Source organism: Erithacus rubecula (genome assembly GCF_903797595.1).
Source record: "Erithacus rubecula genome assembly, chromosome: 3".
Taxonomy (NCBI): Eukaryota; Metazoa; Chordata; class Aves; order Passeriformes; family Muscicapidae; genus Erithacus; species Erithacus rubecula.
This window is the reverse complement of record NC_136689.1, coordinates 52908054-52933975: the sequence shown is the minus strand read 5'-3', so window position 1 is coordinate 52933975 and position 25922 is coordinate 52908054. Positions and strand designations below refer to the sequence as shown.

The 25922-nt window shown below is 37.9% G+C and overlaps 1 protein-coding gene across 4 annotated transcripts; it reads right to left on the bottom strand.

Annotated features, from left to right (window-relative positions):
* Nucleotides 1–67: 67 nt before the first annotated feature.
* Nucleotides 68–25922, bottom strand: LOC306800125 (mediator of RNA polymerase II transcription subunit 1-like). 4 transcript variants are annotated; one of them, XM_079301953.1, is made up of 17 exons: nt 25593–25922; nt 13421–13524; nt 12205–12289; nt 11793–11847; nt 11219–11351; nt 10129–10157; nt 7838–7909; nt 7677–7751; nt 6437–6507; nt 6003–6068; nt 5506–5614; nt 4678–4802; nt 4208–4320; nt 2359–2554; nt 1918–2013; nt 1380–1488; nt 68–357 (listed from the first exon to the last, which is right to left on the bottom strand). In XM_079301953.1, exons 1-17 carry the CDS (start codon nt 25657–25659, stop codon nt 87–89), a joined length of 1776 nt encoding a protein of 591 aa, XP_079158079.1. In that variant the 5' UTR covers nt 25660–25922; the 3' UTR covers nt 68–86. The 4 variants fall into 4 exon arrangements, with proteins under 4 accessions (XP_079158079.1, XP_079158080.1, XP_079158081.1 ...); XM_079301954.1 differs by lacking the exon at nt 25593–25922 and adding an exon at nt 20682–21045; XM_079301955.1 differs by lacking the exon at nt 13421–13524 and having other exon boundaries at nt 25593–25656.

The window sequence follows — 25922 nt, the reverse complement described above, 5'->3', positions numbered from 1 at the left end:
CCTTATAAAACCATCAGTTTTCTTGTATCAGCTTCTATACTGGCTGTGGAATTACTTTCCTCCACAAAGTTTTGCATAGTGAGGAGTTACTTTTTTTCCATTATATCATCAAGACTTTCCAGTTTGGCTGTAGAGATACTTTCTTCTGTGCTGTCTGTATTATTTGGCTTATCTATCACTACCCAGTCTTGCTCACCAGCCCCAGAAAGGCTTTCTTTGAGACTGTTAGAATCTGTAGTGTGCTCTGATTGTGGCTCAGGTTGTTGTTCTGTGTCCATGTCTTGAGTTTCACTGTCAGCTTTCACCTTGGCAGCATTCCTGAAAACAGCTCTCATGACAACTGGGACTGACATGCAACTGCAGGAGGAAATGACACTTGAGCCACTACTACAGACTAACCATTCTTTAAAGTAGCTGTGTTTTTTTAGCTGGCTGACACCTGAATGAAAACCAGCATTACTTCCTTTCTGTTTTTGTCTTGTACAACCTGGTGTTACATGGTAACCATAATATAAACTACATGTGCTGTACCAGAAATACATGTTGACACACTGAAATCTAGTGCTGAATCTTTGAAGTTAAGTGTGCAAAGAAGCTTTAACTGAAGGAGTAGGAGGGTCTGGTAAAAAAAAAAAAAAAACAAAACAAATCCCAAAGGTGCTTCTAGTGAAAACCAAAACTAAGAATATTGAAATATATTAATTCTTGTTGAGTTTTATAATTGTAACCTTCATGTTTTGACACTGTCTTTCCTTTTTTTTTTTTTTTTTTTTTTTTTTTCCCCACTCTTAACCTGGTTTAAATAGTGCCTGGTTTAAAATCAGATTCAAAATCCCACCTGCATTGAGTTTGTTGTCATCAAACAGACAATACTCATATACTAGATTACACCAAATAAATTAGTGCTCTTATGTTCATTTATCACAACAACTTGCTCTCTTGGAATTTGTTCAGAATACATGCCAAAAACAATGTTGTAGACATGCCATATACAACTCACTTTCTGAAGAGAAGGACTGATTGCTATTAAGTAGATGTGTAAAAAGACCTTTCCATGCTATTCTAAATTATGCTAGACATGACACTGTCATCAGCTAGAGTCTTAAGAAAAAATCTTTATGAAAGGTAAAACTCTTCACTCAATAGTCTTTCCCTGCTTCCACATGCTTTCTACTAGAAACACTTCATCATGTTTATTTTTAAAAATTTTGAAAGGCATACTTAAGACACTAAAGTAACATATTGCCAGTATTGTATTACAGCATTTTACTAGAGCGAAGTTTTCTAGTTGCTGAGTTTATGGCACTATGAATGCACATGATATTTTCATTAAATGGACCTCTGATGTTCATTCCAACTCATAAAATAAAAGTACTTACCGTTTCACAACTCTCGCTATGAAGTCATCACTAGAATTTAGAGTTGGATCTTCAGGATTTAAATGAAGGTGACATTGGACTTCTCTAGAGGTTATAACATCTATTACCACTGAGAAAGAACAGAACAGAAAAATGTTAGTTTTTAAATACTTATAAACATTTTAAACCATCCTTTAATTTTGATGCCTGAAGAGATGTAAGACTGAAGACAGTGGAAGGAGGTTTGCAGCAACATATTTGCATGACTTGCTTTTCCTTAATACAGTCAAACAGAAATAGCGGAAGTTAAAATTTTTTAATTAAATGAAGGCCAAGACAAATTAGGACTTGAAAATTTACTTTCTGTATTATTCTTGAGTACAGAACACCTTCTAGTAAGCAGTTGATACACAAGTGTATACACTTTGTGTTTTTAATGGGCTGCACACTGTTGGGTGGCCCTTACAATGTTTGAAAGTGAGAAGCATAGTGCAAGAGATAGAAACAAGTCCCTTGTCAGCTCAAGTAAAGAGGACAGTAGCAATTATTCCACACATACCACAGGCTAAATTCTCTTTCACAGGATGAAGGAAAAAGACAGAAAAGCTGGTGTTCTTGTGTGGTACCACTTCAAAGTAAAGCAGTTCTGAATCATCTAGAAATAAAATTACTGTTTAGTGATATCCACCATTGAAGTTGGACTTTTCTAGCTGAATTACATGCCAGAATTTAAATAATATTGATACAATAGATTACTTTGACAACTTAGTTTATGTGCATAGAATGAGCATAGAATTAAAAAAGAATATAGAAAAAAAGAAATAGAATTAAATACAGTGTTAAGTTTATCATAGTTAAGTTTGTCAGTGTTAAGTTTAAATTTACAGTGCTCCACAAGTAATGACAGTTTTGGCAAGGGAGCAGTAAAATCTGTCAACACCCAATTTAGAAACCAGTTTGTCTCTAATACTGTGCCATCACTTCCAGCCACACAACTTACCTTCATTTATGTGCTTTTCAGAGACACAGCTGCCAATGAGAGTGTTATATGCCATTTGATGTCGAAGAATCTCTATTACACCAGGCACACACTTTGGATGGCTAAATGGGACTTTACTGACCAAGGCTCCTGCTAAATCTGATTTCTCTGAACCCTTGTTTATGAAGTAACAGTGCTTTGGGCAATCTGGAAGAGACTAAGGAACAAATATGGTGATATTTTAAGGACTGAAAACAGGAAAGTAAAGCTTGACATTATTAGCCAACTGTCATCAGGCAATCTACAACAAAAATATTTTTAAAAGATACATTTCTAGCATGTCCATCATAACTCTGCAGTTCTAGTAGAATCCTTAGAGGAGACTAAATGAGATACACTCTCCCTCCCAAATATATCCAAATTAGGCAGATACACCCAGAGCCAAGTGATCAGGAGTTGAAGTATCACCAGCTCTTCCAAGTACTTTTCAGATCCCTATAGACTATAAAAATGTTAGTCACTAAGATAATAATATCACAGTAATGCTCCTTGATAGTTGCACAGACAGGATAGCAGTTTTGCTGGAAATCTCTTCTGAACATCAGATGTTGTTCCAGTCTCCATCACTACTACTTTTTCTTTGGAGAGGTATGTTTGGCTGGAATATCTGCTGATGATTCACTTGAAGATGAGGAGGAAATAGTAAGAAAAACCTACCACCTGTCCATGTTAACAGTGATTCTATGACAAAATTAGAAGTGCACTATTATGTTATCCACTTCAGGAGGCCAAATGGGAACTGTCCCATAAGAACAGGGCGGGGCAGTTAATTAGGAGGATCTACATCAACAAAAGCTGAACAGCTTTTCCTGGATCCAAAGCATTTTCCCTATACTCATTTCAAGGTTAGAATTCAATTTAGTAATTCTAGATATAAAAATTTAAACTCCTAAGTAAAATCTTCTCCCACCAAGTACAAATATTTTAGAGAATTGTTGAAAAGTTACAGAGCCTTTCACGTGCATCTAACAGAACTGAAAGATTAATTCCATCTTACAGAAGAGAAGAGCTTTGCCAAACATCATTTTAGTATGGTGTAAATTTACTACTACCTTCTGTACCACAACCTCAAGGTCCAAGAACTATGCAGGCAATGGGGTCTATGAACACTGCTAGTAGAACAGAAAAAATGTGCCCTCTTCTTCTGCTGCCATGAATTGCAAAATTAGTGCTTCCTACCAAAAAAAAGGTAGATCTTTGAAGCTAGTTGCCCTGTACATAAGTCTGGGAGAAGGCATCTTAACCACAACTTTCTATTCTAAAACTTTGCATCTAATGCAGCCTAAGCAACTGTATTTCAATAACGCAAAAGGAAAGGCTTCTTCAATTAAACAACTTTGTCTATAGATAGCAGTTGGCATCAATGTTGTGACACTTTATATTTTTCTTCCTGCCAGTTCCTTGAAAAGGAATCAATAGTCTCAGTGTTGTCTAATTAAGAAATCCCTTTTGTTAAAACAGTGTGACATGCAGCATGATAAAGATCTTCAAAAATACCTTATTGGGACTTGCTCCTCACACAAGTCAATAACTTTCCTTCTTTTTAAGGCATTAATTATAAAGTTCCGAGCAATTTTTCGGAGAGTTAATATTTGGGTTACACACAGACAAATTAGTATGACTTCAGCAGCCAAGCACACAGTGTTTCATTAATGAGGATGAGAAGCTCACTTTCATGAAAGGATCTAATACTGCTTTGTAAATTGTACTGTTTCCTAAAGAGCACTTTTGTTGGAATTCTGGGAAACCTACATTGCTTGCTTATGGGGAAATGATAATTCACAGTGTGTCAAATGAACCCTATACTTACCACAAAGAAGCAGGATTTATTTGTGGACAAGTCTTCACTGCATTTTTCTTTAAGAGTAGACTGAACAATTAGCTCAGACAGTGGAGCTTGTTTCAAGCCAGAAATCTGAATTCCTGAAATCAGGTCATATTTTTTATTAGCAATTAGGTTATGACAGTAGGTTATGAAAGCTACTATTATAAACAAACCCAGTGTTTGGAAAAGACAAAAATATTGATTTTCTTCCTTATTCCTCTAGTTTTGCTATTGGGAATTTCAGGTAGAGTGTTTAACTTTGCCTGTAATTGTCGTATCTTTCTTAGAACTTTTGTGTTTTGCACTGGCTGTTAAATATTACACTTGGACTGATAGAACAGAAAATGTTCTGCCCCAGAAGCAACTTCTTACAACATTAACACAGGGAAGTAAAAAGCAAACAAGCAATGTATAGTCACAGAGGTACTTAGTCTTAAAAAATAATTATAACATGCCTGTGAGCCTCTGTATCTCTTCAATACTGGATGAAGACATTGGAACAGGCTGATGAAACTTCAGAACAAAAAAAGCTGGCAAATGCATGCTGATTTCATCAGTCAGTTGCAAAAATGCAGGGCTGCTAGGAAAAAAAAAAGTCAGAATGAAAGTTTTTTTTCCAGAAATTGCCATAACAAGGACTCTAAGTGCAAGACCACTATCAGGGCCCTAGCAGTTTATTATGCTCCATACATTTCTGACTTGAGAAATGTTTTGCTTTATAAATGCAACTTTAATAGTTTAAAACATTATTAATGTTAAAACTGACAGAAAGGAAAAGTGAGACATAGAAAGTAAGTGATATTTTTTACAAACAATTCTAAAGTATTTTAGTTCAGAAAGTTGCTTCAGACTTTCCCTCCAGACATTACTGAGGTAGAGATGAGGTGTCAGTACCTATAGTGAGATGACAAACTATTTTGTGTATTTTTGGTGTAGTATCTTTCAGTGTATGCTTTCTTTACTGTGAATCTACTGTGAAGGACTTGCTTGTTGAATACTAAGAAGTTCAGTAGTATTGTTCCAGTGGCTCTTTCTGGCTTTAAATCTATGACAAACACATAGGTCAATGCAACTGACATAGCTAAATATGAACACAATACCTTTGAAGTCAATTTGGGAAAACCATAAAAGCCACAGATTACAGAGAGTATAGCTCTGGAGCAAAAAAGCCATAAAAAAACCAGAACTTCCAGTTTCAACAGAGGCTAAATGTAAGTTATGCTGAAGTCAGTGCCAGTGTCTTGTAAATACATTTCTGTATTGACAAGTGTCCAGAGCCTTACTTGTCCTCTCCATCTTGAGGATCTACAATTAATGGAGAAAGAGGCAGTTTGTGGAGCGTATCCGTGCCTTCAACAGTTACTGCCGTTTTTGTTCCACATACCTGAGAACCTGAGGGAGAAGGACAATGGCATTATTTTCCTTATTTTAGAGTAAATTAATCATATGCATGCAAAATATACAATGGTAAAGACTTGGAAGGTCAGGTCCAACTGACAGCCACAGTGGTGTGGGCAGTGAAAAGCATGCAGTGACCACACCCAAAAGGCCAAAGCTGCCCAAAGATGATAGCAGCAATAGCTGAATCTACAACCAAGAAATGGAAAGTAGTTTCCTGATGGACATTAAAACTGCTAAAGTGCATCACATAAAGTGTTCTGCTAAACTAGAAATTTACATTTTTTTCTGAGCTTTCAATAATTAACTTTGCTTAATGAAATGGGTGTTAATGAAAAACTTTTCATGTTAGCTATTTCTGCTGAAACAGTAATGGCTTTACCATGATTTAGTTCTGCTTCCAAAACTTGATAGGGAGAAATGTAAAATTCAATGTTCATTGGAGTTCCTGAGGAATAAAAAAATAATGGTTACTACACAGGTCAATAGAGGAAATGTGTTGGGTACCTTGACACAAAGGTGAAAAAAACAGCACTGTAGATGGGCAGAGGGGATTCCTTGTAGAGTACATCTCTACTTAAAACATATGTTCTATATATTCTTAAAACATATATGTTCAATATATGTTCTGTATATCTGTACATTGTCTGAAAATACAGGCACAATAAGTCTCTAGGGCAGGTGTTATTTATATAGAGGATCTTTCCTGTACATAAAGATCAACTCAGTAGTGTTATTTGATTACAATTCTTTGAATTCAGAAAAAGGAAAAGACACAAAAAAAAAAAGAGAAAAAGAAAAAAAGAAAAAAATCACCTCCAGTTCTTGGCACCAGGTGTCCTACTTTTCCATTAAGTACTTCAGTAACTCTGCTTAGATCCTGTGTTCTATTTCAAAACATATCTTAATTAGTGTTTCCTGCAGTTTCCTAGCATTGCAGTGCTAGCTAGGCTAATGTAATTTCTAATTTGCACCCTTAATCAAAAGAAGACAATACTTTCTTGTAAGTAGATTATATGTCCAGTATGTCCACCACCAAAACACCACCAAGTCCTGGGACTTGGGCTTCCACTTTCCCTCTGTCTGAGCTGTTTCATGTTGCACTTTGGTGTGCTATTTATGAGAAAGGACAGGGATCAAAAATATTAGAGTGGCAACTAGTTGAGCAAAAAATGAAGAAATAACCTGGATAAACTAACTTGAACAGAACCAGTCTCTGACTTCAAGTGTGTTTATATAGCTGAATACATATAGCCATACATTTGCATAGCAGTGTACTAACTCTGCAGTGCATTAACTTATAGCATAGATGGCACAAATAATCTGTTTAATTTATAAATAATATTTACTGAGATATCAGTGACCAGCAAGGATACAGCATATGAGTTCATAATGTTATTATGCTTCATAAGGGAAAACTGCAAAAATAATCCAAGAGGGTGTTTCAAGTTACAGGAGGCCATACCTGCCAAGGTATGTAACTTAATAGGCAAGATATCAGAAGAGATATTTCAAAAATCCAGAAGGAAAGAACTGCCCTCAACTCCAATTTATTGAAAATAATGAATATCCTTGTACAATTACCAGAAGGTTTAGGAAACTGCTCCCCATCTATCCATAATCCTACTTCTTGAAAGGAGAAACGAGAAAAGGAAGGAGGAAAGCTGGCATCCACTACTCCTGATCTAAAACCTGAGGACAAAATGAGATACCCAAACAGCAGGATCCCAAAAGGTGTATTTTACTTCTGCCACAGGGAGATCTAACCATGACTGCTGGCTTTCAGACACACTACTCCCAATGGGTGGCAAAGTGCACACACACCAAGCTCTGTAACCAACCAGCTTCCCAGGAAGTCCCTTAGGTAAAGCATAGGAGTTCAGTAGATCATCTGGTTTGGCATGTCTGGGGTTGACAAAGGCTTCAAGCTTCCCAGTGGGAGAAAACTCATTAGCCTTTCACATCCTGCTCTTTAATTAGATCAGTTAACTTGTTTTTAATGAAACAAGTGGGTGTGGGTAGAGGTAAAAGGATAAAGACATAGACTGTAAGTTACCTGTCTAGAAGAGACATTGAATAAAGGTCTTTTTCAAGGGCCTGCAAAGCAAGATATCCCTTAGCTTTCATTTCACTGGGAAAAAGAAAAGAAATTTTTTTGTAAGTAAACAAAGTTAGGCTATGGATTTCAAAAGTTTTTGAGTAAAAATTAACTGCAACCTGTTTCCTGGAATTTGATACATATTTGACAGGTCTTCTAGAATCTTGCCAAAGGCATCATAGTTCTTCATCCTAACAAAAAGAAATAATTACTATCTCACTACTAAATGAGATTGAAAAGAACTCTTTTATACATAACTTGCTAGAAAAGGCAACATTTCAGAGTGACAGTGGCTCCCTCCTTATCAGATCAAGTAGCATACTGATTTCAAATTTTCTTAGCAGATACCAGAAGATGTATCCTTCGGTTTTGTTGCAAGAAGCACTGCAATTATAGCTGAAACTGGCACTGAAATAAGCACTGAAATTCTGAAAGCAATAAATGTACATGAAATACAAATATGACAGCTCATCAGCTGCAAAACACTTTTCCTGATGTTCCAATAAAGCTAGTCATGTACTACTACTTCCCTAAGTAGTAGTCCTTAAGACCATGCAAGTGTACATTGCTGTTTTCATTAAAATATCAAAATTGTACTAATGCTGCACTTCACAGCACCATGTGAGACAGACCTTAAATATTGCTGATAGATACATAGAAAAAGAAAACAAAAAAAATGGGACAAGTAGCTTGGTTTGTAAATGAATGGTCCAGGCTGCTCAAACCCTAGAATTCCTGCACATTTTGACTTGGTGTGACAGCCTTGAGCTGTGGTCAAACTCACCAGGTATTTACTCACTTGCTTAAGTAATTTTACATGAGTTTTACGAGTCTGACTAGACTCTGGTGCTGCAGTAACACAGACAGCTCATTGACCTTTCATTCCTATGCAGATGTGGCTGCAATGTGAATCAGCAGAGACAAAATAAGCCTGCCTTAACTTTGACATTGGGACAAACTCTTTCAGACCTGGAGCCTAAACAAGTTACTTGGCTCTCCTCTGTCTCTTTCCAGCTAGACTAGTGGGGACCCTGGGAAAAAGGAGGGAAGCAGTCATGTGTGGTGCAGGAGCAGACACAGCACCAGCCTATGCATTAGCTGGCTGGTTCATCTTAATTTTATAGTTACTTTGAGGCTCAATGGGAAACATTACACATATAACAAACTGCCTTACAAGCAAATAAAATACTACACCAAGAGGCGTGGAAGGGATACTTGCGCTTTGTGACAAATCTTAACAAAACCAGGAAGGCAGAGAAGGAGCACCCACAGTACCAATGGTAACTATATGCCAGTGCCCAGAGCCAAACTGCTAGCATTAGCATCACTGGAAGTCAAAAATCTAGGAAAGTGCTAGTTCAAGCTTTAAGTCATCGCTGTTTACACACAGAAAGCTAATATAATTCATTTCTGAGGAAAAAAGAGGGCTGGAAAAACTGATGGTGAATAATATAAAAGAGAGATGAAACACTCAAAGTAAATGATTATTGCTTTCCTTTTTACATTCCCTTTTTAGTATTCGACCACAGTATTTAAATAAGAATCCAATTTCCTACATATACTCATTATTATTAAAATCTGGAACCTCGATCTGAAGAACTGAAGAACTTACAAATGAACTTTTAAAGTAGTGGCCTGACCTGGAGCAGCCACTATTCAGACAGAACAAAACGTGGTAATAACAAATATATATAGTGTTGTTACTGCTACATGAGAAAATTAGGGTCACATCTCCCCCTAGGTATTTTCAAAGAAACTCAGGCCATGTGATAGCATATTGCTTTCATTGCTGTGAGAGAAGCCTGAAGGACATGCATTTAAAATATTTGCATAAGGACAATAAAAAGACAATTTAGTATTTGATAGAAGGAGAAGAGGAAAAGCAATACCTAGTTTGTATCTGTAAATCTGCCAGTTCTGAATTGTCATCATCAGTCCACTGCCAAAACTATGGGTCCATGTAATTCTATAATTCTTGCAATCAAGATAAAGGCCAGTATTCCAAGGCTGTGTTTGACTGGCAACTAGAGCCAATGTATTGGGGATTACTCTTTACCCTTGCTCTGTTGAAGCAGATGCATTCAGTGGAATGACTTCAAAAATAAATAATTCTCATCCTGGAGTATCTTTTCAAAATCATATTTTCTGCAGTTTTAGCCTAGAATTTGCAAATTTGAAGCAGGTAATAATAGTTATAATAGCAACCAACTTCCAACGTGGAGGATTGGAACCAACTTCCCACAAAAAATGGTATCCAAATGGTCAGTTCTTCTGTTGTTTACTTGATTGATATTATTGTTCCCTGAATCTCTTTCCTTTTTTTTTCCCCTCTTCAGTTTTTACACTGGAATAGTTCTAGCATCAGGAATTCCTTTCCATTCAACATTAAACCCTATACATGATTCTTTACCTTAGAAGCTGGACCAAGTCATCACAAACCTACAGGAATAAGACAGGAGTTTCATCTTTCTTGAAGTTTGTGACACATCTTTTATAAGAATTTCATTAGTAATGATAAGCTTGATCTCCATTACTTTTAAGTAGCTGCATGGTTAGAATAAAAAGAAAAATAACCAACACTCAAAACTAAGAGTAACAGAGCGATAGTTAAAAAATATTATAATAATTGGAAGAACAAAGGCTTTGTGAAAGAGGGTAAAATTAACTGAAATAGTTTGTTGATAAACTCTTTCAGAAAAGAAAATGCATCTTGGCCAGTTTTTCTTTTATTGGCTGTGCTAGAATTCTCTGAATTTGAATTTTCATTCTAATGATATTGTCCAGCACTCACTGATCAACAGACCTGTGCTGGATAATAGAGCAATTTGAAATTCCAGAGCTGACTTCAACTAAAAATAATGGACAAAATTAACTACAAGGTAATGTAATAATTTGGATACTTACTGACCAAAACCAGAGTTTATGTTCCCCAACCCCCAACAACAGGTTGTTGTTCTATCTTTGACCTGAAGGATTGTCTGTAATTCTGCAAAAACTGCAGAACATGATATGTGAACTTCAGAATGATATTCTGTGAATAATTTATTAAAAATTTTGCTAGAAAAAATCCCCACTAGTAGAAATATATATATACTCCTAAAGAAAGCAGAATAAAAAACAGAATAGCTCCAAGACACCCATTGAGAATATATATTGCACTTCACCTTGGCAGGAAAATATTTTAAACCCCTGGAAATACTGTTATTTACTGTATACTGGTAACATTGAAGCATGAAAATAAAAATATTTATGCATGATGCCACAAAATTCTTGGAAAGTGGGCCTGTGAACTGACTTTTTCTATAATACTTAGCATTAGAGTATTTAGTATCTGTAACTGAGTTGTAAGTTTAGGTGAGAGATTAAGATGCCTAAAGAGGTAGCTGGTGTCATGCACAGGCTTGCAAGTGTGACAAGACCAAAAGGAAGTCAAAACCTTTCTGACATGACAGGTGGAAGCCATGTGGGAGACTACAGGATCATGAGAAAATTAATTTTACCACAGGAGCTTCTTCAAAGTGAGCCAGCTTTACACCCATCACATCGCCATCCTTCTCCAGTTGAATTTCTACATAAAACATCATTGATGTTATGTAGCAGGCAGTCCCACTGGGGCTAACATGAACAGTAAGTCTGAGAAAGATGAGAAAAATAAAAATTAAAAAAAAAAAAACAACCAAACTTGTAAATATAAAAATTCTGTCACTTAAAAAAGGGAATTAGTATAGTTCACTTGGTAGTGGGAAGAGACACCAGGGATGCTTCAAAAATAACTCTTCCTCACTTCAGCTTCTGAAAACTATCCAACCAGGCATGTATTTGTGCTCTGCTCTTTGCATTATCATGTTGGTCTGCTCAAAACTATTAACCTCAATCTGCAGCTTTGGGATGTAGGCACTTATGTCCTCTCTTTACCAAACAACCTCCTCCACAAAGGGCTAATCAGAATAGCAAATACACTCCATTAGAACACTGAGCTAAAAAATAACGTTGTTGACAAGCCATCCAGATGGTATTCCTCTCTGGACTTGGAGCCATGCTTGCTCATTTGCATTTATTCATAAACAAACTTACCCTTTTTGTCTGGATAAACGTTCCAATTTGTTCATCACAGAAAACATGGATTTAGCTGCAAAAACCAGAAATGCAATTTAATCAAACTGTAATGATCAAGAAGTAGAACCAGTATATTCTTGCTTTAAAGGATATGATTTAGGTAATGAGAAAATAGTATCTCTTATTGACTTATTATTAATGACAATTATTATGATTAGTAAGTGCTATGCTGGGTAGAAATCATTCTCAGGCTTTAAGAACAGCTATAGCCTGAAGGTTTAGCCCAAAGACAAGTGGCAAGTCTCTTGTCTCTTATCCACCTCTGTGTCTGTATATTTGACTTCTTTGTGAAGAACATCAATAGAGAAGCATTGGTAGATTCCACACAATATTTAAAATATATACTTTGAGTTATCCATTAGCTCATTACCATTTAATGTCCTTTCTATCTTCTCCATGCAAGAAAGCAGGAGATCATCTGGTGCATTACTGACAGGGTTTCGAAGTGGGTTATCCTAGGACATTTGTGAAAACAAGAGACAAGAAAAGATTCCTTAATTTACTAGTTAAGAGACACAGCACATAGATGCCCCATACAACAAACCCCTGGTTATTTGTTTTTGTAAAACACAGAGGTTACCTACAATTGGTGCTGTCTCTGAAATGATAGCACTGAATGGATTATTAAGGACATTAATGTGCAGTAATTACATACTAGATGTCTTTGGAGCAAGGATTGGCTTTCCATCCCCCTGTCTTTTGAGCTGATCACTAGATGTCAGCTGATTTCACTGTGAAGCTAGAGGTAAACTAAGAAAATACTTGTGCTTTTATTTTAGAAAAAATCTGTCTGAGTGAACAGAAGAGACCAGTAAGTGCCACAAGAGTACTTGTTTAGATTAGGACACAAGTTTTAGCTGAAGATACTTCAGTAGCAAGCAAACCCTCCCAGTTTCTCTTCAAGCTCATCTGAAAACTTCCCATACTTCTCACTTCAGTTAACAAAGAACACTCACTGATGAAGAGTTTTCACTTTATTCAAATTCAGAAAATTGTTTCCTGAGTAAGGCTTGAGTTAAGCATTAATAAAAAGAAGCATGGAAAAAATGGGAATTTTTATACTGAGCTCACAGTAGTTGTGCTAATCTGCTCTTTATGAAGATCATTCTTAAGTTAGCTACTGGAAGGGCAGGGAGCATGGAATGACTTAAAGTATATCACAGCAGCAGAAAGTCTAAATAGCAGATTTCAGACCAGTTTCTAAAATACAGTATTTTCTCCTAGTCCTATAGGCAATAAATTGTCTTTACATACCATGAATATGGTAATGATAATGAATGGAAAGTAATTTCAACTGGTAGACAATCAGTACTGACTCCTGAATAGTTTAAATAATGCAAGAAACAACTCCTAAAGTGTTAAAATTAAGCAGGAAACTTCTATAATCCATTGTCTTAAGAAAAGTGGGAAGGCAGGTATATTAGGCACCAGGTTTTTCTGGGGTTATCTTTTAGTTGGTTTGGGATTGCATGGGGTTTTTTGGTTGGTTGGTTCTGCTTGTTGGTTTTGAAAGGTAACTTTTTAAATACCTTGGAAACATACTCTTATACCACAGATCCTTCTCTCACCTAACCTGTAGTTCTTACCATGGAAAAATAAACAAGTTTCATAGTTTCAGTCCATGGCCTTTGTCGATATTTTAAACGCAACTGTTCCATTAAAGCATTTGTAGAAATAGCTGTCACAACACCTGAAAAACATGTCAACATTTTCTAAATATGATGGCACGTATTTACACTGGCAACCAGAAATGTTGGAGGAGGACAAATGCAAAACCTTGCTAAGGTCATAGATGTTACACTTCCTTCAAAGAAGGAAGTAATAAAAAATTGTTGTACTTGAATTTTGCACATACAAATATCGAATTTTTGTAAGACTTTGACAGAAAAAGAGTAGGGGAAGATCTGTATAGGCAAGTATGCTCAATATTAAATACAGATATGCAGCCCAATCTTCAGTTTGTTAAACAATTAGGCTTTCTTTATCTATGCACAATTTCATATGTGTACTCTTAATAAACACCAAGGCTTTCCCACAGGCTGGAGATATCCAGATATATCCACCTAGAGCTCATTAAAGCTCACCTTATTAGAGATAAAAAATTAGAGACCATTTCTTATGATGTGTGTGTAAAAACATTGGAACAAGTTGCTCAGAGAAATGGTGAATGCCCCATCCCTGCAAACATTCAAGGTCAGGTTCGACAGAGCTCTGAACAACCTGATTTAGTTGAAGATATTCCTTCTTATTGCAGGAGGGTTGGAGTAGATGGTCTTTAAGGGTCCCTTCCAATCCAAATTATCTTGTGGTTTTGCAAAGGATAATCTCAATGCAGGGGTGCAACTTTTTTTTTTTGAGGGGGGTGGGGGGGGGGGGGGAGGAAATGGCAAGGAATGAGAATGGGGCTGGGAGAAGGAATATATTCAGTCCATCATCTGTCTTCTTATATTCTTTCTAGCTTTACACAGAATCCAGATGTACAAAGAAAGTATTTTGCTGAGATATGATACTTCCATAACCATTACTTCCATCAGGAGAAAAAGAGGAATGAATTTCCTAATACATTAGCCTGAGGCAGGTAGGAAGACTCTAAAGTTATTAATAAGAACAAATTGAGTTCTGCAACATGCCACCCACTTTGCTCCACCCCAGAATCAGAAGAAATATTACAAAGGGCTTCTTTGACTTGGTGGGCACAATAGGTGTGGAGATCTGGCCCCTTTGAGCCAGAGGCATTGCATGGGGAAAGAGAGAATGACTAGAAGAGGGGTGTCTAGATGTTTTGCATACACCAAGGAGGGATAGTAAGAAGGGACTGGCAGCTTCTTCCTCCTGCAGGGAGGATGACAGAGCAGAACCACAGTCCCCTATAAATCAGGCCACTTCAGCCAGCTGGAGGAAGGGGAAGCAGTGGACCCCAACCAGCTCTTGCAAGCACACTTGCTGGGAACACACCCCCACTTGCCCATGCCTTCATGCTGATAGAAAGGCTGCAACCCACCCTGTATCTCCAGTCACACTGCAAGAAACCAAGGCTCCTATTTGTAACAGCTGCAACACAGCACCCATAGGTGCTGTGCAAGGCAAAATCTTGCTCCTTCAAAAAAATTGGCCCCAGGGGTTACTGTTTGAACTTGGGGCTTGATAAGCACAACGACATCACCTCTGCTACTTTTAACAAGTACCCTGTTAGCCATGTTCTTCCACATCTAAGACATAAAGACCTCCATCTTTTCAGAAGGTGTGGTATTCTCAGAGACTGAATTTAACTTTTTAAAAGGGGACAAAGGCATGGGGAGGTATGATAGTAACAATCCCTCAGCAAAACAGGAAAGCACTCCAAAAGCGTTTTTTTAGTCTTGATTTTTAGTAGAGGGAATTAAAGAAAAAAAGAAAAAAGGTATTGATAATGTTTGAATTGTATTTGTACAAAAATTTTTATTTTGTAGCCACTTCAAGTTACAGTCTGCTTGTATACAGGAATCAGTTCACAATGGCAGTGTGAAGTTCAAGGGTTAATCCTGGACTTTTCTACGAGCACTAGCTCAAAATACACTTGGGAATGTCAAGGTCTGCAGCAAGAAGAGCATATCTCCTACATAAACCCTGGGTGGCACTGTTTCAGGATACCTTACAGCAAATCTGCTTTCAGCTGTTATCCACCATGCTGCAATGCCTGAAATAGTCTCATACCACATAAACCAGAGTATTTTTTACTTGTATGTAGAAACCTGAGTAGAAACTAAATAGTCCACTGGCCTCACTAAGATTACAGAAAAAAACTAAGCATGGGCCTAGGAATCCCAGGAGAAGTGTATGTCAAAAAGTGGTATTTGTCTCCAGATAGGTGTCAACCATACCAGTTAGAGAAAGTCAATGCAGCTGAGAGAGTTAAATATATTTGCACTTCAGCTTTTACAAAGGAGGTGAAATGTGACCAAGTAAATTGATGATGTAATTCCACACTTGTGGTAAATCACACTTCTGTAAAATTATTAGTTTGGTGTATAGTATTAAATATTAATTTACTTTTTAACCTGACATTAGCAGTGACCATAGCTATAATTATAGCTATAAGCATGAGCTTTACGTGTTAATTGGTGCATGAATTTAAAAATATGTTTTCAGGATTTCTAGGGAGCAATTTTAGCATAGGTTTGTTTGAACAATTTATTGAAATCTTTTGTACTGAGCAAGAACATGTACTATGGCCCGTGTAAAGTAGATTGCCTCAGTCCAGATTATAGGAATGGGTATGTGCAAATATGACATACCATAGCTTGGTAGTGCTTAATATTTTTGTGGCATTTTTCTTAAATGTTTTTTCACAGCTCTTTGAAGTCTCTGTGATCTTGATACTGATTCCAATGGTTTGATTATGTCCTGAATAAGCAGAAAAGTAAATTATTTGCTGATTATCTTGAAGAAAACACTTCCAAAATAAGGGAAGGAAACATGCCACGGCTTACCTGGTCTGCATAATAGCTGTTCTGCAAATAAATAGAGGACTTCAGGTTTAATTAGTCACAGTACAGTATGGCTAATAAGCCTAAAATACACTTTAACTTTTAAACAAAAAAAGTTTTTTCCATTGTGTTCAAATGTATGTATTTAGGTAAATTAATCTGCTTAATTTTTGCAGGATAGAAATAATGTCAGATTTTCATAACAAGACAAATATTCCAAGACAATTATTAGCCTTCACAGAAAATTGCAGGATTGGAAAAAAATCACATATGAGAAACAGAAGCTTAAGCATTGTCAGAAAGTTCCTCAAAACAAGGTGCTCTTCCAGTATTCAGAACATCGTATCAAATTACTGCACTCAAGAGAAGAGTTAAGAGTGATGAATAATTAAAAATGTTCTAATAATAGCTTACCAGGCATATTAAATACACAAACATTTAACTGGGTCAGGTCATGGAATAAAAAAAATCCCAACAACCGGACAGGCATTATCATGAGTATAGAAAATAATCTGAATTACTGCATGAATCCTGCATGCCCACCTGCTCTGGATTACTCTCTCTTTGACTGTTCATCAAAAACTGCTGCTGAAAGAATATTTTGTGAGCATAGTTACTTAAATTGTCCCCAGATTATATCCTCTTTTGCTCTCAAAAAATTGCAGGTTATCTTGTTGCCTTTTAAAGGGTAAAACAGATATGCTTCTTCAGGCACCTTTTGAGAAATTAATTATTATTACTACTTGGTTGATTTTTGTCATGGTCGTCTGCATCTTGCTAAATTCCTGAATCTGCAATATGCCTCATAATGCATGGCCTGGGCACATTGTGTTTCATATGAAAATAGCATTTTCTAATATCACAGTTCTAACATTTCTGATTATTTTTCTATTTCATTGAATGATAATTTGTTGTTCTGAGAAACAAGCAACATATTTCTTATTCATATTCTTGCATGAATTCAATTATTTTTTTCAGCGAAGATACTCTAGATTTATCATTTATTTATTATATATTACTTATTAAGAAACCTTGGCTTACTGTTGATACACTTTAGCAACATAATTTCAGAAAATATTCCAGGTATTCCATAATCAGTGCAATATTGGTGGGGATTTTTTTTTTGTTTATTGTTTCTTCTGGTGTCTGCCTTTTTTTCTATTAATCCTATATCTAGTCTTGATTCTTTTTCATCTAAATAATAAAATCAAAATAAACCACCAGCAATATATCTTCACTGGCCTGCATCCAGCACTTTATTGGAATTGCATCTTTCCAGAAGCCCTCAGCTGAAATGCTGACCAGAGAAAACAGTAGCTACATAACAGCCCACAGTAAGTCTAAATACAGAATTGGGCAACCTGTGGAAAACCAGCAGTTCCAGTAAGAACTGCAGGATATGTAAGAGATGTTGCTGTAATTATGAGGTCAGAGCTGTGTTCTTTCACAAATGCCATTGGATTTTAGAGTGATCAGCAGTGACAGAGCTATAAAATGGGCATGTAACTGGAACATGAATCAGTGTTTACAAAAAATGATGAGCATTCAAACAATTCCTTCATCTATCCTAGGTGCTCTTCTATCAAAGGCAGGATGGAAGTGCTGCTTAACTTTTATGACCTATGGTTTAGTCTGATATGGTATATAGTTTATGACTTTTAACCCATAAAAATTACAGTATGCTTTGTCATCTTTCCTTCAGTCTCTACATCATCTCCACAGTTGCAGTGTGAACATTTAGCTCCTGCAAGTAACATCAGAATGTTGGTGGCTGCATTTTATTTCACTACAGCCATATGGACTGAGACAGTTTTACTTCACAACTCACTGAATAGCACTTCTGGCACTTAGTCTGAGATACTTAACATTGAGGCTGACTATTTCCTGCTCTTTCACTAAAAGTGATTAAGATTGTTCAAAACCAAAGGCTGAAAAATAGGTTCATAACGAATGACCATGGATGTAGTAACATATTGACACAGACAAGGCATATCTTTTTCTCATAGTCAAGATATGGCTAACATTCGATTTATGCTTGACATTAGCACTATAATCTCAAAGTAGTTCTTGTCTAAATCTTTTCCCAAAAGCCCTAGATCCATGTCACCACAATTTAAATAACCTCATGAATGAACACATGAAGGCTGCCTTAATGTAAGTGCATTTGCTCTTTACAGGGTTTCATAGGACACTGTGATTGCTATTCATAACTTTACATTTGTTGCTTTTTCTACATCTCTTATCTTCCCAAGAGTCTTCTGAACATTTTTTTAACTAAAATCAGTTGTTGCACCATCATTCATGCTTTTACTGGCATCAGTCAGCATGAAATCAATGGAGCCAGCCACATGAGAGCTGCCACAGTTCTCCCTGAAGAGAGACATAAAGTGAATGTAGCTGACATATAATCTACACAAAATGGCAAAATGAGTAATACCCATACTATGCTGAAGGTCTACATTGAAAATGTTACTGCTAGAAGATGGGGAGGGGGAGAAGGGAAGGAGAAGCAGGAGCTAAGAATTAGTTTAGGAGCTGAAAATAAGGATGAGCGCTGAGGTAGAGAAAAGGTGTAATACAAAAATATAATAATTGTTCCTAAAGGAGCTTTCCCACCAATGTGTCTCAAAGCTAACCACACAGCAGCCAGCTAATCATCTTGTTTTTCCAGACTGGAATGCAGAGAGATGGGGAGAGGAAGCGACTCCTGAAACACTGTCTACAGAACTAGAAACCAGACTGGAATGTGCCTGACTCTACTCTAGCACATCCCCATTATAAGAAAGAAGGAAAGCTGCAATAAAAAAAAAGAGGTAGACAAAGGGACCAGAAAATCGCAAGGAAAAAAAAAAAGAAAATAACATGATATAAGTATGAAAACATTTAGAGTATAAAAAACAGGATTAATAGAAAAAAAGGATATTGAAACTAGAAAGTACATTAAAATGAAAAGATTAAATAATTATATAGACAACATTGAAATTTGGAAATTATACAAAATTTTGTGTTATTTTAATAAGAGAAAAGTGAGATGAGTTAAGGTCTACTTTGAGCTATTTTCAACCAATATTGATTTGGAGACAATTGTTCAGCTTAAGGATTCTGATTGAATATATATATAAGGATATGGATTATATAACATGCAGACTAAAAAAAGAAATTGCAGTGGAAAATACTGATTTCAATAAAATAGCATGTGGGAAGGGCACATTTTTCAGGAAAGGCAATACCATAAAGGAGCTCAATCCCAACACATGCCAACTGAAGATATTACAGCAGTGCTATGCAAACAGGAACTCCATATAAAGTACACATTTTACATCACTCTATGTTGGTTAAACAATTTGGCACTGCTTTTCTGAAAACTGAAGCTAATTAAACTATGAAGACTTGTTATAAATATGTACAGTACACATTAAATTATATGATAATTCCTTAATTATGTTCATAAAAATATTTTTGTCCATTCTTATATGTTATGAACCAACTTTGCTCTAACCCTCAACTCTCAGATTTCCTGATTCCTAGTCCCTTAATAGAATGATGCCATTTGTCCCAGCTCTGTTGAATGACAAGATGAATAGCTGCAAACTCATCATTACTCATGAATTCCTTGTTATTCACTTAACCTCACTTAACTTTCTCTATAGGGATGATGCATTTGGAGATGAACCTTTTCAAACTGGTAAGAAAGCTCTAAGTGTTAAGAACCCTGACTAGCTCAGATGGAGTGCTGAGAATATTGTCATTTGGACAGATAATAGAGCTAAGGAAATGCAAGTTTCTCATTACTCAAATTCTTATTACAGTCATCCCACTCTAGGTTTTTTAGGGTGTATGTATTTGTTTGCAAATGTAGGGATACACATGTGACAGGTTTGTAGCCAGCCACAGATGATGTGAAGCTTCAGGGAAGCTGATAGATGATGTCCTTGCACTGAGGAAGAATAGAAGGAACAATGTCCACACAACCTCTGCGTGTGTGTTGATTTGTAGCATACAGACTCTGTACTGCATTGCATATTTATTTACCTGCACACATTATAAAAACATCCCCCACATTGTATGTGCTGAAAAAAGGTTAAAGAAAGGCTGTGCCTACAGAGCTTAACCTCTAATTGTAAAAAGCAGATAAAAGCTGGGATGGAAATGGAGGGACTGGCCAAGATCAGAGCAAATTAGTGACACTGTGAGTGTATGCCTTAGTTTAACCCCAGCTAAGTATCTTGTAGCCCCTAGCTCACTCCCCTGCAGAAGGGAGGGGGGAGGGTGGGGAGAACCAGAAGGTGAGAAGGCTCGAGGGTTGAGATAAAGACAGTTTAACAGGGAAAACAAGAGCCACGCGCTGCAAGCAAAGGAAAACAAGGAATTAATTCACCACTTTCCATGGGCAGGCAGGTGTTCAGCCACCTCCAGAACAGCAGAGCTGCACCATGTGTTACTTGGGAAGAGGAACGCCATCACTCCAAACATCCCCACTCTTCCTCCTTCTTCTCTCACTTTTTATTGCTGAGCATGACACCATATGGTATAGGTCATACAGAACACCCCTTTGGCCAGCTGTCCCAGCTGTGTCCCCTCCCAGCTTCTTGTGCACGCCCGGTCTCCTCCCTGGTGAGACAGTGTGAGAAGAGAAAAGGCCTTGAGGCTGTACAAGCACTGCTAAGCAATAACTAAAACATCCCTGTGTTATCAACAGTGTTTCCAGCATAAATCCCAAGCATAGCCCACACTATCTACTGCAAAGAAAATCAACTCTACCCCAGCCAAAACCAGCACAGAGTAGAACTAAGATTATATGAATTCCATTCCAGTGGTCTGTCACTTAAGACCTGGAGTTTTACTGCCTAACAGCAGGCATCAAAATAAGCTTTGTCACATCAGATTTTCCTGCTAGTTTTCAGAGAGAAACAGGCACTGAGGGAGATCTGACCACCCCCCAACAGTTGGTGCACCACTGCCTCAAGGCAGCCATCACTCTCAGTTGTGTGAAGTGGGAGCTAGGTCCCAAATCTGCCCTTGGGAATGCCAGTTATATACCTCAAGAGTAGTATGTCCTTAAAACCTGACTATTCCTTACACAAAAGAGCAGAAAAGCCCACCAAGCTACAAACTTGAGAAGTATGAGTATGTTAATAATTAGCCAAGTAGTTGCTTAGCATATTCACTCATTGTTACTTATGTTTTCTCAGAACCTAAATTCTAGCTCTTTCCTTTTATTAGGGGAGGGCGATATTCCTCAGAATACATGTGGATTTGGGCTGGGTGATTTCTTTTCAACTGACCTGCTACTTAGAAACTCTATTAATTCACAAATATATTTTTTGCATCCTTACGCATTAGTAATAAAATGTTATCTAATAAGTTTTAATACAGTTGTACCACCAGCCTAAAAGAGAAGAAAATAACCATAATACCAGGAAATCCTACCTCCCTGTATTGATTTCAGATCAGCAATACTTCACAACACAAAGGTCCACACACCCACAGACCCAGCAGATGCCAGGGTAACCAATTCTGGGCTGAAATAGGAGGGTACCCTCAAGAACAAGTAAGCGATTTTGTTGATTTTCTCTTTTGTGCCTTCAAAAAATTAAGTCTCTCTCACCCTGGAAGATTTATTGAACACTTGAAGGAAGAATGGATGTTTTATGCATGATAAGATGGTTTTCCAAAGAATGTGGTTCATTTATTCATGTCAACAGAAATCTAAGATAAAACTACAATGTTAAATTATGCATACTTTAAATTGTGTGCTACTAAATGTGTGCTAAAGGGAACAAGTATTTTTTGCTCTGTGGGAATGGAAGTTGTATATCAATGTTTTTCCCAAAGATTCAGACATGTTTTGTCTGAATGTCCACTGTATCTTTAACTTTTTGAAATAAATGAAAACTTTGTCATTTGATTTCTTAGTTCTATTAAAGTACATAATGCAAGTACTACTAGCACACAATTAATTACATCTCTACCTAACTATTCTTCATAATTTTTCCCTTCAAGAATTTTATATGCAGAGCTGTACTGGCACATATGCGAATATGTAACAAAGGACATTCACTACCTGCACCCTTTATAGCCACATTGCAAATGTCTACTACACCGCCTGTATGGTTTTAGGTACCTGTTGTAGCATTTAAATACCAGAGAGAAATTCAAATCTCTTGTTGCCTTGGGCTGCAAACTCTAAATTCTTAAACAGTTAATGGAGTGAAGTAGTTGCAATACCTACTCTCCTCTGACCAGTTGCTCTCTTACACTGAGGAGCCAGAGTCATGCTGTAAAATACTCCAGGTGCTCCAGAGATGCTCTCACTATGGTCACTTGTTAGCAATTGAATAGAAATTATTAATGTAGTGCATTTTCATGGAAATATTTGTTTCAGTTTTGGGTTAAAGGGCTCATGCATTTTCTACTTGGTTTAAGTAAGGTGCAAGGGGACACATGCAAGCAAAAAATGAGGGGCATCCTATAGACTGTTTTTTATTGCGTTACAACATGCAGTTTGGGCCACAAAACAAAAATTCAAAATAATCATTCTTTTTGTCTTAAGACAGCTCTAAAGAGAGATTAGAAGGATAAAGACCACGTTCATTAACAAGCAGCATGGTGCAAAATGGAGATGAAGTCCCTCCCACTGTAAAGTGAAGAGCAGGTTCTAGACCATCTGATGAAACTGAATAGCCACAAGCTTGTGGGGTCTGATGAGATGCATCCCAGAGTCCTGACGGAACTGACTGATGTTGCCAAGCTACTCTACTCCATATTCAGAAAACCATGGCAGTCAGGTGAAGTCCTCAGTGACTGGAAAAGAGAAACATCATTCCTATTTTTTTAAAGGGGAGAAAGGAAGACCCAGGGAAGTACATGCCAGAGATCCAGGGAACTACATACCAGAGACCTTCCCTTCCCTTTTCTGGGAAGTCTGTGGAGCAGATATTCATGGAACAGTGTTAAGCACATACAAGACAAGGAGGTGATCCAAGACAGCCAGCATGGCTTCACTAAGGGCAAATCATGCCTGAGGAATCTGGTGGTCTTCCATGATGGAGTGACAGCAACAGCTAAGGAAAGACTGACAGATGCCAAGTACCTAGACATCTGTAAGTCCTTCCTTACAGCGGTCCCACGTGACATCCTTATCTCAAATTGAAGAGATGGATTTGATGGATAGAATATTCAGTAGATGAGGAATTGGCTGGATGGATGCAGCCAGAGTTGTGGTCAGTGCTCTTATGTCCAGGTGGACGCTGGTGATGAGTTGTGTCCCTCAGGGGCTTCATCTTGGTACCAGGGCTCTTTAATACCTTAATCAGCGACACTGTCAGTGGGACTCGAGTGCACCCCAGCAGGTCTGCAGACCCATGAAGCTGAGTGCTGCAGTTGGCACAATAGAAGGAAGAGATCCTATCCAGGTGGACCAACTTGAGAAGTGGGCCCATAGGAACCTCAAGTTCAACAAATCCAGGTGCAAAGTGCTGCACTTCGGTCAGGGCAATGCCAGACTGCGTACAGACTGGGAGAAGAACTTGTTGAGAGTAACCCTTCTGAGAAGGACTTAGAGAGTTCACTTGCAGCCCAGAAGGCAAATGGTATCCAGGGCTGTATCAAAAGAGGGGTGGCCAGTAAATCAAGGTAGGTGATTGTCCCCCTCTGCCCTCACAAGTTGAGTGCTGTGTCCAGGTATGGAGTGCTTAGCATAAGAAAAATGTGTACCTGTTAGAGAGAGTCCAGAAGAGATTATAAAAATGGTCAGAGGACTGAAGCATCTCTCCTACAACAACAGGCTGAGAGAGCTCAGTTTGCTCACCCTGGAGAAGAGAAGGTTCTGGCAAGAGCTCATTGAGGCCTTCCAGTACGGCATATGAGTGATAATACAAGGGGAAAATGGTTGTAATTGAAAAAAATTAATTTAGATTAGATCTTAGGAAGAAATTCATTATTTTGAGCATGGTGAGGCACTGGAACAGGCTGCCCAGAGGTGTTGTGGATGCCCCATTCCTGGAAGTATTAAAGGCCAGACCGGATGGGGCTCTGAGTGGTCTAGTGGGTGCCATCCTTGCCCTTGACAGGAGATTTGGAAGTAGATGAACTTCAGGGTCTCTTCCAACCCAAACCATTGTATGCAAAGAGACATTTCCAGAGAGTGAAGCAGTTGCTACCAACATCCAGGTAAGTACACTGTATGTCAAAGAGCTGCAGGAGTTGGGTGAGGATTTCTTAATCATTATTTGTACAGGATTTGTACACTCCTGAATCATTATTTGTACAGGATCACACAAAGACTCTTCCAACCTTTTCATGGTCTCATGAAAAGTGTAATCACAGATACCATGAAAACTTTTCCGTCATGAAACATCAGAAACGTTTTGTGTTTTATTTTGGATGTTTGGTTGACTCTGTGTTACTAGCTTTCCTTCCCTCTCCTCCTTTTTTCCCCGCCCTCTCTGTTTAATGGAATCCAACATCTCTTTGTGTAAATGGATATATTTTGATATTTTAACCAGAATGAATTTCATCTGGATTACTAGCAGTTTCTCAATCTCTTTGACATTTGCAGAAATTAGCTCATACTGAAATGTGAGGCCAACTAAATTCTAGAGGAATACGTACTAAACACTGGCTAAATGATGTCAAAATGTCAAGATGTCAAAAAATTCAGAAAACAGAGAACAACAAAGAAAATTTTAAAGTGCACCTGCTTTGCAAGAAAAGTGCAATGAGGTGAACACCGAGGTCAAAGTTTGCCATCTGAGGTGATAAAATCTGGAATTTCCAGACTTGGGAACTACCTTCAGCCAAACAATTATGTGGAGGAGGGGATGTTTCAAAACAATTTGTATTGTCTGCGAATGGTGTGAAAAACAAAGATGCACACTGAGCAGTCAGTTTTGATATAAGCATATTATGCTTAGGTTTCATTACATCACTTACGTCATGAGTTTGAATCATGTTGTGTTTGCACAAAGCTCCCCTTTATGTCCACAGTTTAGCAGTAAAGGATACAATTAAGACACTTCTGTTATTATTATTTGAATGACTGTAATTAAAACTTAATTAGCATCTATAAAATCCTTCATGAAAGGAGTGGTCCATTACTATTAAAAAAAAACCAAAACAAAACTCTTCAAGAGGCTTGCTGTTTCATGTTCCCTTCTGCCAGTGATAATTTTTCCTTAAACTCAGTATATTAAAAGCTTTCTCAGCTTACACTTGTGCCCTGAGGAAAGCTCCACTAAAAATAATTGTGTTCACAAACCTAGCGACAGATGTCGGGAATTTATCTCCTTACCATGGCAGGACACGCCTCCTCTACTCTCCAGATGGGGGATTAGCTGGGGGGAAGGAGGGACAGACATGGAGCTACAGTGTTTTCTACCTCCCCTACGAGTTTCGGCCGAGACAAAGGAGGAGCAGCAGGAAGGGAGAGCAGTGCCCTTTGAGGCTCGGAGTGACGGTGCCGCGGGACGAGCGGGACGCGGCCCCGCACCGCCGAGACCCGCCCGCCGTGGCGCCGGCCCCGCCCCGCCCGTTACCCCGCCCGGCCCCGCCCCGCCCCGCGCGCGCCCCGGGCGGAAGCAGCCGCCCCTTCCGGGACCGGGGCCGCCCGCGCGCGCACCGG

Bases quoted from the DNA above. Each gene is read 5' to 3' on its own strand.
- LOC306800125 (XM_079301953.1), bottom strand. From the start codon at position 25,659: ATGTCTGTCCCTCCTTCCCCCCAGCTAATCCCCCATCTGGAGAGTAGA. The intron at 13,525-25,592 runs GTAAGGAGATAA...CATGTTTTTCAG, and splicing joins AGGAGGCGTGTCCTGCCATG to GTGTTGTGACAGCTATTTCT. The intron at 12,290-13,420 runs GTAAGAACTACA...CAAATGTCCTAG, and splicing joins AACTTGTTTATTTTTCCATG to GATAACCCACTTCGAAACCC.